This window comes from Zalophus californianus, chromosome 12 (assembly GCF_009762305.2).
Source record: "Zalophus californianus isolate mZalCal1 chromosome 12, mZalCal1.pri.v2, whole genome shotgun sequence".
Taxonomy (NCBI): Eukaryota; Metazoa; Chordata; class Mammalia; order Carnivora; family Otariidae; genus Zalophus; species Zalophus californianus.
Window position 1 is genome coordinate 326,287 of NC_045606.1, and position 11,349 is coordinate 337,635.

At 56.4% G+C, this 11,349-nt stretch overlaps 1 protein-coding gene across 4 annotated transcripts in view; it reads right to left on the reverse strand.

The window, feature by feature from the left end:
* CAMK2B (calcium/calmodulin dependent protein kinase II beta) overlaps nt 1-10,456 on the reverse strand; it is a 79,389-nt gene extending 68,933 nt beyond the window's left edge. For 3 of the 4 annotated variants that reach the window (XM_027574152.2, XM_027574151.2, XM_027574149.2), the window contains exon 1: nt 10,264-10,454. In XM_027574152.2, coding sequence (XP_027429953.1) covers nt 10,264-10,328 — 65 coding nt within the window. In that variant the 5' untranslated portion in view covers nt 10,329-10,454. Of the gene's footprint in view, nt 1-10,263 lie in introns of all 4 variants that reach the window. The other variant, XM_027574153.2, reaches the window with a different exon arrangement.
* Between the last annotated feature and the right edge of the window lie 893 nt (nt 10,457-11,349).

Genomic DNA, 11,349 nt, shown 5'->3' on the forward strand with positions numbered 1-11,349 from the left:
ATGGAACATTTGGAGGAACGGCCTTCCACCAGCAGCACGTGTTCCCACCAGCAGCGTGTGAAGGCTTCAACCCCACACCCTCACCGACACTGGCCACCATCAGCCTTCGTGATGCTCACCATCCTGGTGGGAGTGAGGTGGTATCTGCTTGTGGTTTTCATTGGCATTTTCCCAAATGACTCTCTTCGTCCGCTCATCGTGCACTTGGACATCTTTGGAGAAATGTCTATTCAAGTCCTTTGCCCAATTTCTAATTGGGTTGTCTGTCTTCCTACTGTTAGATAGTGTATTCTTGGACTAGTATAAATACAAACTCCTTGTCGGAGATGTGATGAGCAAATATCCTCTCCCATTCTGCGGACTGTCTTCTCGCTTTCCTGAGGGCGTCCTTGGAAGCACAAAACTTTTTAATGCTGATCATGTCCCCTCTTTCTTTTGTTGCTCGTGCTTTTGGTGTTGTACCTAAGAAACCACTGCCACATCCTGGATCACAAAGATTTCATCCTATGTTTTCTTCCAAGAATGCTAATGGGTTTAGCTCCTACGATTAGGTCTATGATCCATTTTGAGATCATAGTGTTATGGTGTTAGGTAGGGTTCCAACTTCATCCTTTTGCACATGGACACCCAGCTGCCTATTTGTTGAATGGACCATAGTGGGGAAAGACCATAATCTTTCCCCATTGAAGTGTCTTCTTGTCCTTGTCAAAAATCTAATGACCACAAGATGTCTGGGTTCATACTAGACTCTCAGTCTTATTCCACTCATCTATGTGTTTATCCTTACGCTAGTACCCACACTGTCTTGACTGCTGTGCCTGTATAATTAGATTTTTTAAGCACTCTCTACCCCCAGGGTGGGGCTCAAACTCACAACCCTGAGATCAAGAGTCACATGCTTCCCCGACTGAGCCAGCCAGGCGCCCCTAGTTTTGAAATTAGCAAGTGTGAGTCCTTCCACATTGTTCTTCCTTTTCAAGAATGGTCTGGCTCTTTCTGGGTCCCCTCACATGTCTATATGAATTTCAGGATCAGCTTATCGATTTCTTTAAAGGCAGCTGGAACTTTGACAGGTATCACATGGAATCTGTAGGTCAATTTGCAGCATCCCAGTGCCTTAACAATATTCAGTCTTCCAGTCCATGAACATGGGATGTCTTTCCATTTTCTTAGGTCTTCTCAAATTTCTTCCAACAGTAGTTTGTGGTTTTCAGTGCTCAAGTTCTTGCACTCCTTTTATCAATGTATTACTCAGTATTTTATTTAGATATTATTGTGAGTGGAATTTTCTTAATTCCTAATTGTATCTTGGGATCGAACACTGCTAGTGTAATAAAATAGAACGGAATTTTATATCTTGATCTTGTATCTTGCAACTTTGCTGAATTTATTTTTTGTTCCTATAGCCCTCCTGGGAGTTCCTTAGGGTATTCTATATACATGACGCTGTCAACTGCAAACCCAGAGATAGGGTTACCCATTCCTTTCCAATACGGGTGCCTTTTCTTTTACTTCCTAACTGTCCTGGCTAGAACTTCCTGTAGTGCGTTAACAGAGGTGGAGAGAGCAGATATCCTTGTCTTGTCCTGACCTGACACTGACCTTGGAAGAAAGCATTCAGTCGCTCACCGTTCAATATGTTAGCTGTTTTCCATAGATGCTGCTTATCAAGTTGAGAACGGTCCCATTTCTAGTTTGTTGAGTGTTTTTACCAGGAAAGAATATTAGATTCTGTCGAATACTTTTCTGCATCTACTGAGATAATTATGTAATTTCTCTGTTTATTCCATTAATACTCTGTATTATGGTGACTCATTTTTGTATGTTGAACCAACCTTCCATCATTCCACGGATAAACTTTCCTGGTTCATAATATATAACCTTTTTCTATGTTGCTAGATTCATTTTGTTAATATTTTCTTGAGGATGTTGCATCTACATCCACATTGGTCCATAGTTTTCTTTCTTATGGAGTCTTTGTCTGGTTTTGATATCAGGGTATTACTGGCTCCATAGAATGAGTTGGGAAAAAATTCCCTCTTCTTCTACTTTTTGAATGACTTTGTGAAGGACTATTAATTCTTCTTTAAATGTCTGATAGAATTTACCAGAAGCCTGGGCTTCTCCTAGTGAGACATTTCAAAATTTCTCACTTACCAATGAGTCTCCGTCATTGTTACAGGCCTATTCAGATTTTCTGTTTCTTCTTGAGTCAATTTCAGTTGCTTGTGTCTTTCTAAGAATTTGTCCGTTTCATCTAGGTTATCCACCTTGACACACAGTTGTTCACGGATTCCCTATCATCTTTTCATTTCTGTAGGGTCAGGTGTATTGTCCCTTTTTCATCCCTGATTTTAGCACTTAGAGTCTCCTCTCCTTTGACATGGCCTGATCACCCCTTTTACAGCTGCAGCCTTCCTCCTAAATGGCACTCCAGAGTTTCTGTAATTATGCCCAGAGTAGAGGTATTAATTACCTTCCATCCCATCATAAAACGTGTTTAGTGTTTATGTTTGAACTTGCCTCCCCCACCAGTATAAGCTCTATAGGAGCAAGCACCCTTTGTTCACGACTGTTCCCCCCGCACCTAGAGAGAGCCTGGTAAACAGTTAAGTGTGAAAGCAGACTTACGGGATGAGCGAGTCTACAGAAGAGCAAAAGAAGCCAGAAAAACTGCCAAATAAATAAGTAAATAAGTAAATGACCCTGATGCTCTAGACATGCCGTATTCAGTGTGGTGACCGTGGCCTACAAGCAGCCAAAACAACCTGATATGCGCCTGGTCCAAACTGAGATGTGCTGTAAGGTGCACAACAGATTTCAAATATGTAATATTTTTAAAGATATAAAATAGCTTAACAATAACGTTTGCATCAATTTTGTGTTGACATAATACTCTGGATACGCTGAACTAAATACATCTATTTCTTAAACTTCCTTTCACCTGTTTCTGTTGAAGTAGTAGAAAAATTTTAATGACACATGTGACTTACATCCGTGGCTCGAATTTTATGTTTCTTCTGGACAGCGCTGCTCCAGACAGACAGGATCAGGAGTAACATGGCTGAGTGTACAGAAAAAGAAGGCCAATTCCACACCCACGGTCAGGGGAGGCTCATACAGAGCCCAGGGACGGGGAAGGAGCCTGGGCATGGCCTCGGGTCTGTGTCTGCACTGCCCGTCGCAACACCCCTGAGACCTCATCCCCCTCGTGTCTGACTCAGCGAGTCTGGGGCGGGGGTCCCCGCTGTGTAGCCAGGGCTGGGAACCACTGCGCTGGTCACCTCTTTGGCAGGTTCGTTCCTCACTAGACCAGCACTCTTTACCCAGAAAGCCCTTAACAGACAAGCTGGCAAGGGGCGCCTGGGTGGCTCAGTCAGTTAAGCATCTGACTCTTGATCTGGGCTCAGGTCTTGATCTCAGGGTCATGAGTTCAAGCCCCGCACTGGGCTCCACGCTAGGCGTGGAGGGAGGGAGGAAGGGAGAGAGGGAGGAAGGAAGGATGGAAGGAAGGAAGACAAAAACAGATGGCATGGCTCAAGCCAATGACTCTGAGAATCAGGCAGCACCTCAATATACAAGAACAGGACCCACATGAAGAACTTTATGAAGACATGGAAAGAACAATGCAAACTCTTGGCGTCAACCCCACAGCAAGCCCCTCAGAGATGCCCGCCCTGCAGCCACACCTCACCAGGTAACAAGACAGGCGACCCCTCAAGCCAGGTGTCTGAGCATCCCCGGGACCTGCAGACAGCCTTGGAGGCTGCTCTGTAGGGCACCTACCACGTGCCTGGCTCAAAGCCCTGGAATTCAGGGTGGGCTGGGTGATGGAGAGGCAGGGGCTGCCCCTCAGCTCCTCGCTGGAAACGGGCACCACCCTGGACGGGCTGCACCCCGTGGAGGGCGTTACATCAGGGGATCTGGTGACTCTCCTGTTTTGAGGTCAAACCCTCACCGGCTGCTTGGCAAGTGGGAAAGGTGGTAGCTCTGAAATTAGTCGTCCCCCACCCCGCCCCCCGTAGAACAGTGCAGTTTATGCTTCCTCCATAAAATTTTCTTAAATCTTCACCCAGAGATTGGCAATCTGTTTCAGAATTCAACAAACGCTGTATCTGGCTTAACAAAGAATCGTTGCCTTAGTTATGTCAGGATCGTTATGTCCAAAAGCGAAAGGATGACGTGCGGCAGGAGCACAGCCCCTGGCCAGGCTAGCGACCCTTCGCACACCAGGGGACAAGGGACCCCGGGGCTTGGCAGTGAGTCCTGCCACTCTAACATACAAGGATGCTTTTATTTTAAGTAGATTCAGACTTTTATATGAATAAAATATACATTTCTATGTAATATGCCAATATGATAATTTTTGGAAAACCAAGTTGATACATAATGCATTTTTATGTTTCTCCACTAACAAAGTGACTCGCAGCTGTGAAAGATGCTTTAAAAATCAGATTCCATTTTTGTGGGAGAGGAAGAGGGAATTAAATTTTTTGAAAATATATTTGCAATCTCAAGAAAGGCTACATCTCATGCCTTGAACCAGGGCCTTAGAGAGCAGAGGGAGGATCGGGACGCATCCAAGGAGCAGACACCGTTCACCTGTGCCCGGTTGGTCCTGGTCAGCACCTGTTAGACCCCCGTGGGGTCAACACGGACTCTCAAGGGAACAGTGTCTTTTTCGGTGGAAGGAAAACAATATCTCTCCCTTAGACGAGAGAAGGTGCGGGGGGGGGGGATATGGTCTTGGGTTCTCTCTGAAGGAGGCCCCTGTGCCCGGCCAAGACAATGCCTACCCTCCTCCCTGCACAGCAATCACACCCTCCAAGAAAGCCTGGGAACCCTGATATCACACACAGGCCCTCTCATCCCCCGTCATGCTTATCAGAGGACAGGGCCCATCTTCAGCTTAAAAACTATGGCCGGCCCACCCTGGTGTGACAAGGAGCACGGACGGACCCCGAGCTGTAGGAAAACGCTCCGAATGGAGGGATCGCTGTGAACAGGTGTTAGAGCAAACAAAATGCAGAATCACATACATGGTGATTCCATCTGTGTTTTTAAAATCAGGTACATACGTGACCTGTACTGTTTGCATGTACATGAGTACGTGTGTCCTTACACCAACCCTAGTCCGCCCGGGCTCCTCCGGGCTGAGGAAACTGTCAGAGTCACTTTTCCTGCACACACGTGTATATTCACTTCTCTTTATAAGACGATATTGTCCTTACGCTTCGTTTAATTCATGCAATAAAATCTCAAGCCTTGCGGGTCCAAATGGGGGCAGAGTGTTGGTTGTCACGGAAGGACAACCAAAGGAAATACGGTTTTTACAGAAAGGAACCAGGGCCTGGAGAAGCACGGCGGGCGTGGTGAGCGGCCTGCCAAGGACAGGTGGGTCCTGAAAAGCCGAGGGTCAAAGTTACCACAAGCGGGACGTGAGTCAGCGGGTGGAAAGAACAGAGTGGGGGCACGAGCTTCTGCGAGGAGCAGAAGGCAGACTCCGGAGCCCGCTGTCCACATTCGAATCCGGGTCCACGCGGCCTTGGCCCCGGATGGAGCATCTCGGCGCCTCCATCCACCTGTGCCGTGAACCGGGAATGGTCACAGTGCGGATTTCACGGATGAAGCACGCTGATGGAATAAGCACCACTTAACTGCTGGGACCGTTACCAGGAGAGAAAGAGTGCAGGTAGCAAGCGCGAGGTATATTCTTAGCTCCCGGCAAAGTAGGTTATGGTATAAAAATACCGCTCAATAGTAACTAAAGGAGCGTCACCTTCATGTGCATCCTGCCGCAGCCTCGTGTGTGTGACTTCTTCCCTAAACACCCTCCACTAAGGATGGGACTCCAGCTCTAGGGGTCAGTTTGCTCACCCCTCCCTCGAATGTGCAGCCCCGAGCACCTTGGGCAGGCCTGGTGCCTAAGGGGCCTACACCCCACCCGCAGGCTAGCAGGGGGCTGCCCGCGTGGCGGAGGGGCCGAGGGCTCGAGCCAGCCAAAAGCAGGGCTAGGAAGGGGCGGGCCCCGGGGGGGGGGGGGTGTCTGGGGGTGCAGCCGGGGCAGGAGGCAGCACTGGCATAAGGCTCTGGGGCGGGAAGCGCTCGCTGGAGGGGAGGCAAGAGAGCAAACAGCTCACTCCTCCACCAGCCCTCTCTTCCTTTCCTGGCAACCTGGCTTCGCAGCTCAGGAGACTCAACCATCAATTTGCTCTGAATATCCTGTTTATCTATTAACTCCCTAGCAGGTCACTCACCGGCTGAGACAAAGGCCCGTCGCCAGCCAGGGCTCACGCCCCAGGACAGGGCCTCCTCTCGTCTGACTGGCGGGATGCGGTCAAGGACACACCAAGGTCAGCTCTGGGCCTGGCAAAGTTCAGGGGGAGCTGGGAGGAGTAGGGTGCCCTGGACCGGAGGCCGGGCCTCCTCGCTGCTGGGACACAGGGCACATCCTCCCCAAGCCGTGGTTCTGGGTCTGTAAAATGGGGCAGGAGGGCGCCTTCCGGGTCAACTCGAATCAAGGGACATGCACTTTAGAGGTGGTTACAGCGGGGCCACCTTACCCCAGGGAGAGCGTCCAGAACCCCTGAAACCTGAACCTCGTGGGAGCTACTTTCTTCTGGAGCGATCACCCACATTTTAAAGGAGATGACCCCCAAAAGTGGCAGATTCAGGAGCCCGAACACAAAGACCTCTCCCTACCCAACCGACTGTCCAGCAGCTGAGATGTGCCAGTGCCGAGGGGCGGCGCGCCGGGAAGGGCTGGACGCACACGGAGACACGGACCCCCACCCGCAACCCCACCGCCCAGGGACCAAGCCTGCAGAAGCCGTCGCGCCTGTGCGCCAGCGAGCTCGCAGTGGGCCTGGAGAACACGGCACCGGGAGCAACCTGGGCCTCCATCCAGGGGGGCGGTTATAACAGGCCTCAGGCCAGCAGCCACTGTGGTCGGGTGCGCTGGGCGCGGAGCTGAGTGAAAACACGGATCAGAACGGTTCTGGAAAGTTACAACAAGACACACCACAGAACCCCACACGTTCGATTCGGGTGCTCCTGTCTGTGTGTAAATGAGGCGAAAAGTCTGGAAGGATCACCTGCAAATACGGGACAGTGGTTGCAGGAGAAAGCTTACTTAGCGCTTTTTCCAGCTTTACTGGGATGTAATCGACACACGACTCTGAGTACAAGGTGTACAGCGTGATTGATACCTGTGTGCGCATCGTGGGACGACCCCCATCACGGTTAACACGTCCGCCGCCTCATGGAGTCACTGCCGCAGGCATGCGTGCGTGCGCGTGCAATGTGTGCACGTGTGTGCGTGCGCGTGTCGTGAGAATTTTTAAGACCCACTCTCAGCAGAGTTCAGGTACACAGCGTAGTACTGCTTCCCAGGATCACCATGCTGGACGTCAGGGCTCCAAAACTTACTCGGAATTACTTAACACTTACTTGTCATGCTTTCTTTAATAAAAAAAAAGAACTTAAAGCCAAAGGACAAAAGAGTAAGAGTTCTCAGTTTTTGGTAGAAGAGAGACAAGTGTTCTTTTGTTACTCCTGGAATTTTTCTCAATTTTTAAAATCTATCCGCCATGAAAACGATGAAAACTGCACGGCTGCCCAGTCGACGGTGTGCCAAGCACTTCGCTCCCTTGCTGGGTGCCTGTCTGGGGACCTCCAGCCCCAGGTGGCTCTTGACCCAGGCGGTGGGCCTCCTGGCAGGCATTCAGCAGTCCTGGCCTGGCGGCCCTGCCCCACTAGGCCAGGAAGGGCAGAGCCCCGGAGAACAGCCCCCTTGGCCCCTGGACCCTGCTCCCCGGGGCTCCCGGGGAAGGATTCTGAGCGGGACAGGGAGGGGAGAGGGGGTGGCCACGTCACACAGGCAGCTGTGGGCCCATGGCCCAGCCCTCCCCGGGCACAGAGCTCCACGTCCTCTGACTGGTGCCAGGGGCTGCAGCTTTAAATAAACTTGGACACATGCACCTGGGGCCAGGGCAGCAACACCCACTGCCTCGGGCAGGCGCTGTCAACAAGCCGCAAGCGGGCATCATGGCCACCTGGACCCCAGCCCTGGGTGGAGGAGCGGGCCTTCTGCTCTCTGCCCCGCCGCAGCTCCCCCGGCACTTGCTCGGCCTCCCCTACCCAGGATGCCCCAGGAGGGCTGCGACGGCCCCCAGGGCCCTCCCTGGGCCCGCTGCCTGAGGGGCTCCACAAGGGAATGCTAGGCTTGCGGAAAGCCTCCTGGCCCCAGAGGGTGGGCCCCAGGTCCAGGGGCGTGTTCCTTTTCCCCTGCCAGGCCCCTGCCCACCCCGAAGGCTAGGGCACCTCACCCACTCACCCTCGGGGCCCGGCTCCACCGCAGGCAGCCACGTGGTTCCCTTCTCGAAGCTGCTCCAGCTCCTGCTGCTGGGGAGGAGCCTGGCCTCCACGCGAGGTCCCCTCCCGGCCCCTCCCCAGGGCAGTTAAGACCTCCACTCCCTGGCGTAGGTGTGGGTAGCAGTAGCCAGGATTAACAGCCGCTGCTGGAACCTGACGGAGGCCTGCAGTTGGGTGGGCCACCCTGTGCTGTGCGGGACCCACAGAAGCTCGCAGAAAAGTGTAAGGGTGTCAGCCGAGGCAGCATCAGCTTGAGAGAAGGGGCACCTGGTTTAGGGTCTGCGTGCTCCTGGGCAAGCAGAGAAACGGCAAGAAGGTCCCCTAGAAAGGGTGACAGCCACCCTCTGCCTGGGAGAACTACTTGCCTCCGTCTGAAGACCCCCAGCCCACTGCCCCTTCTAGCTTCTTCCCAGCTGTGTTCAGGGCCTCACGGCTGCGCACACTGGGGGTGCTGGACCCTCCCAACCGTCTGCTCGGCTCTCCAGGCCCACCACCCTCAGGGCCAGGCACCCAGACAGCACCCACTGGATGGAAGGGAGTCTCTGGGCCTGCAGGGCACGGCCTTTGCCCCTGACCCCAGGCCAGGGCGTTCCTCCACTTGGCCCAGCTCCTCAGCCCTCAGGCCGGACCCGCACCCTCCCCCATCCAGGGAGAACCGGGGAATCCGCACAGGCCCTCCCTCTTCCCAGATCAGTACCCACCATTACCACCCATCTGCACCCCTCACCAACACAAGCACTATCGCAAACGCTTTTCAGAAAAGGAAAAATAAGGCTCGGCCGCTGGATGTGTAAAAGGAATCCTCGCCAGCGCCCCCACCACGCGGGAGGGCTGGAGGAGGATGGAGGACGAGGGGCTCTGGCCGCGCCAGGCTGGAGCCCAGGGACTCAGGAGTTCTGGAGCCCGACCGAGGGAGGCCAGGCGCAGCCACCCTGATTCACTCCGGGCCAGAGGGCAGCCCCTGACGGACTCGAAGTCTAGGCGCCTCACACCACGCGCGCTGCACACCAGACCCCACGAGCCACCTGTTCCCCAGGGGTGAGGCCCTACCTGAACAGAGCCTTCAAAGCCCCTCCCCATTTTACCCCCACCCTCCCCCCTCCCCGCAAGCGGGCCAATAACTCTCCGAAATCCACCCCTGCCGACTTCGATGACCCTGAAATCAGGAGCCCATCCGGCTCCCCACCTCAGCCCCTCGTCTCCACCCTGGGGACCTGCCAAGCTTGCTGACCTCAGCCCTCGGCTCTCCTGACTCGTGTTTCCAGAAGAATCTGGGGGAAAATCCTCCAAAACCCTGATTCCACGGGGGACCCGCAGCAGAGGCTGTTCCCACGCGGCCAGGATAGCAGCGGGCACCCCCCGCGCGGATGGAGCCACGCGGAGGAGCGGCGCCGAGCAAGTCCCGCCGCCCCCGCGCCCGGCCGCCGGGGTGGGGGTGGGGACAGCGCGGCCAGCGCCAGGAGCGACCCTCGGGCCAGAGCTGCCCCCTCCCCCGCGCTCTAGGCCCCGCGGCCGCCCCCGCGCGCCGCTCCTCTCTGACCTCCCGCCGCCAAATGCGTCACGTCTGCCCGGCGCTCCGGGGACACCTGCTGCCGCCCCCGCGGCGCCGAGCCCCGCGCCCCGAGTCCCGGCCTCTGGCCCGGCGGCCGCGCTGAACAGGGCCCGAAGAGCTGCGCGCGCCGAGGTCCGGCAGCCTGGCCCAGGGCCCGGGGGTCGGGGCCGCGCGGGGCCGTGCGCTTCGGGCCCCGAGCCGGGAGGAGCCGGGGGCGCGCGGGGCCGCAGTGCGCCCGGAACCAGCGGCGCGGAGGGTCCTGGTCTCCGGGGTCCCAGCCCTCGGCGCGCGGCGCCCTCCCGGGTCCCCGCCCGGCCCGCACGCGCCGCGGCTCTTACTTGCCAATATCCTCGTAGAGCTGGTACTCGTCGGTGAAGCGGGTGCAGGTCACCGTGGTGGCCATGGCGGCGACAGACGGGCTCGGCGTGCGCTCTGCTGCGCTCGGGCGGCGGCGACTCCGGCTCCCGCTCGCGGGCACGGCGGCGACACGGGCGCGGGCGCGGGCGACACCTCGGCTCGCGGCGCCGGGCGGGGGCCGGGCTGGGCTGCGCCGGGCGGCGAGCGCACGCGAGATCTGCGCGCTCCGTCCCCGCCAGGAGCGCGCCGCACACCTACGCGCGGGGAACGCGGGCGCGGCTATCGCCGCCGCCGCCGCCGCCGCCGCGCCCGCCGCCCCTGCACGCGCCCTGCACGCGCCCTACACCCGCACCGCTCCCGCGCCCTGCACACGCACCCGCACGGCTCCCGCACCCCTACCCTGCACCCGCACACGCGCCCTCGCCCTGCACACGCACCCACGCCGCTCCCGCACATGCACACGCGCCCGCACCCTGCACCAACACACACACTGGTCACATCACCTGCACCACTCCCGCACCCGCACCCGCACACGTGCCCTGCACCCAGGTCCTCTCCCTGCACACGCTGCGACCGGACCCGCGCCGGTGCCTATGCGCGCGCGCTCACTCACACACACACACACAGACACACACACACACACACATACACACCACAAGCCACCTAAGTCAATTTCTCTGTTCTCTGCTGGAGACCCCCTTGAGCACACACAGGGGACTGCACACAATGAGCCCTGCTCCCCCTCTTCCCTGAATGCCCACCTCGCTCCGACCGCAGGAGGGGACTCTGGTGCCCATGGGTGGATGGGGCACGTGTGTCACCCTCCACAGGACTCATTCCTCACAGCCCCCAGGAGGAGATGCTGCTGCCACCCTCCTGTCCTGTCTCCAGCTCTCCACACACCGCACAGCCTTGTCCCCCCCCCCCCCCCCCCCCCACCCCCCGCAGAGCTGCCCAGGGGCCTTCCAGACCAGGCATACACGCTGGGGACAGCGGGTAGGATGAGAGGGTGGGGGCTGCCTGCTCGCCATGGTCCCAGGGCCCTCTCCCTGGGTCCCTGCAGACGG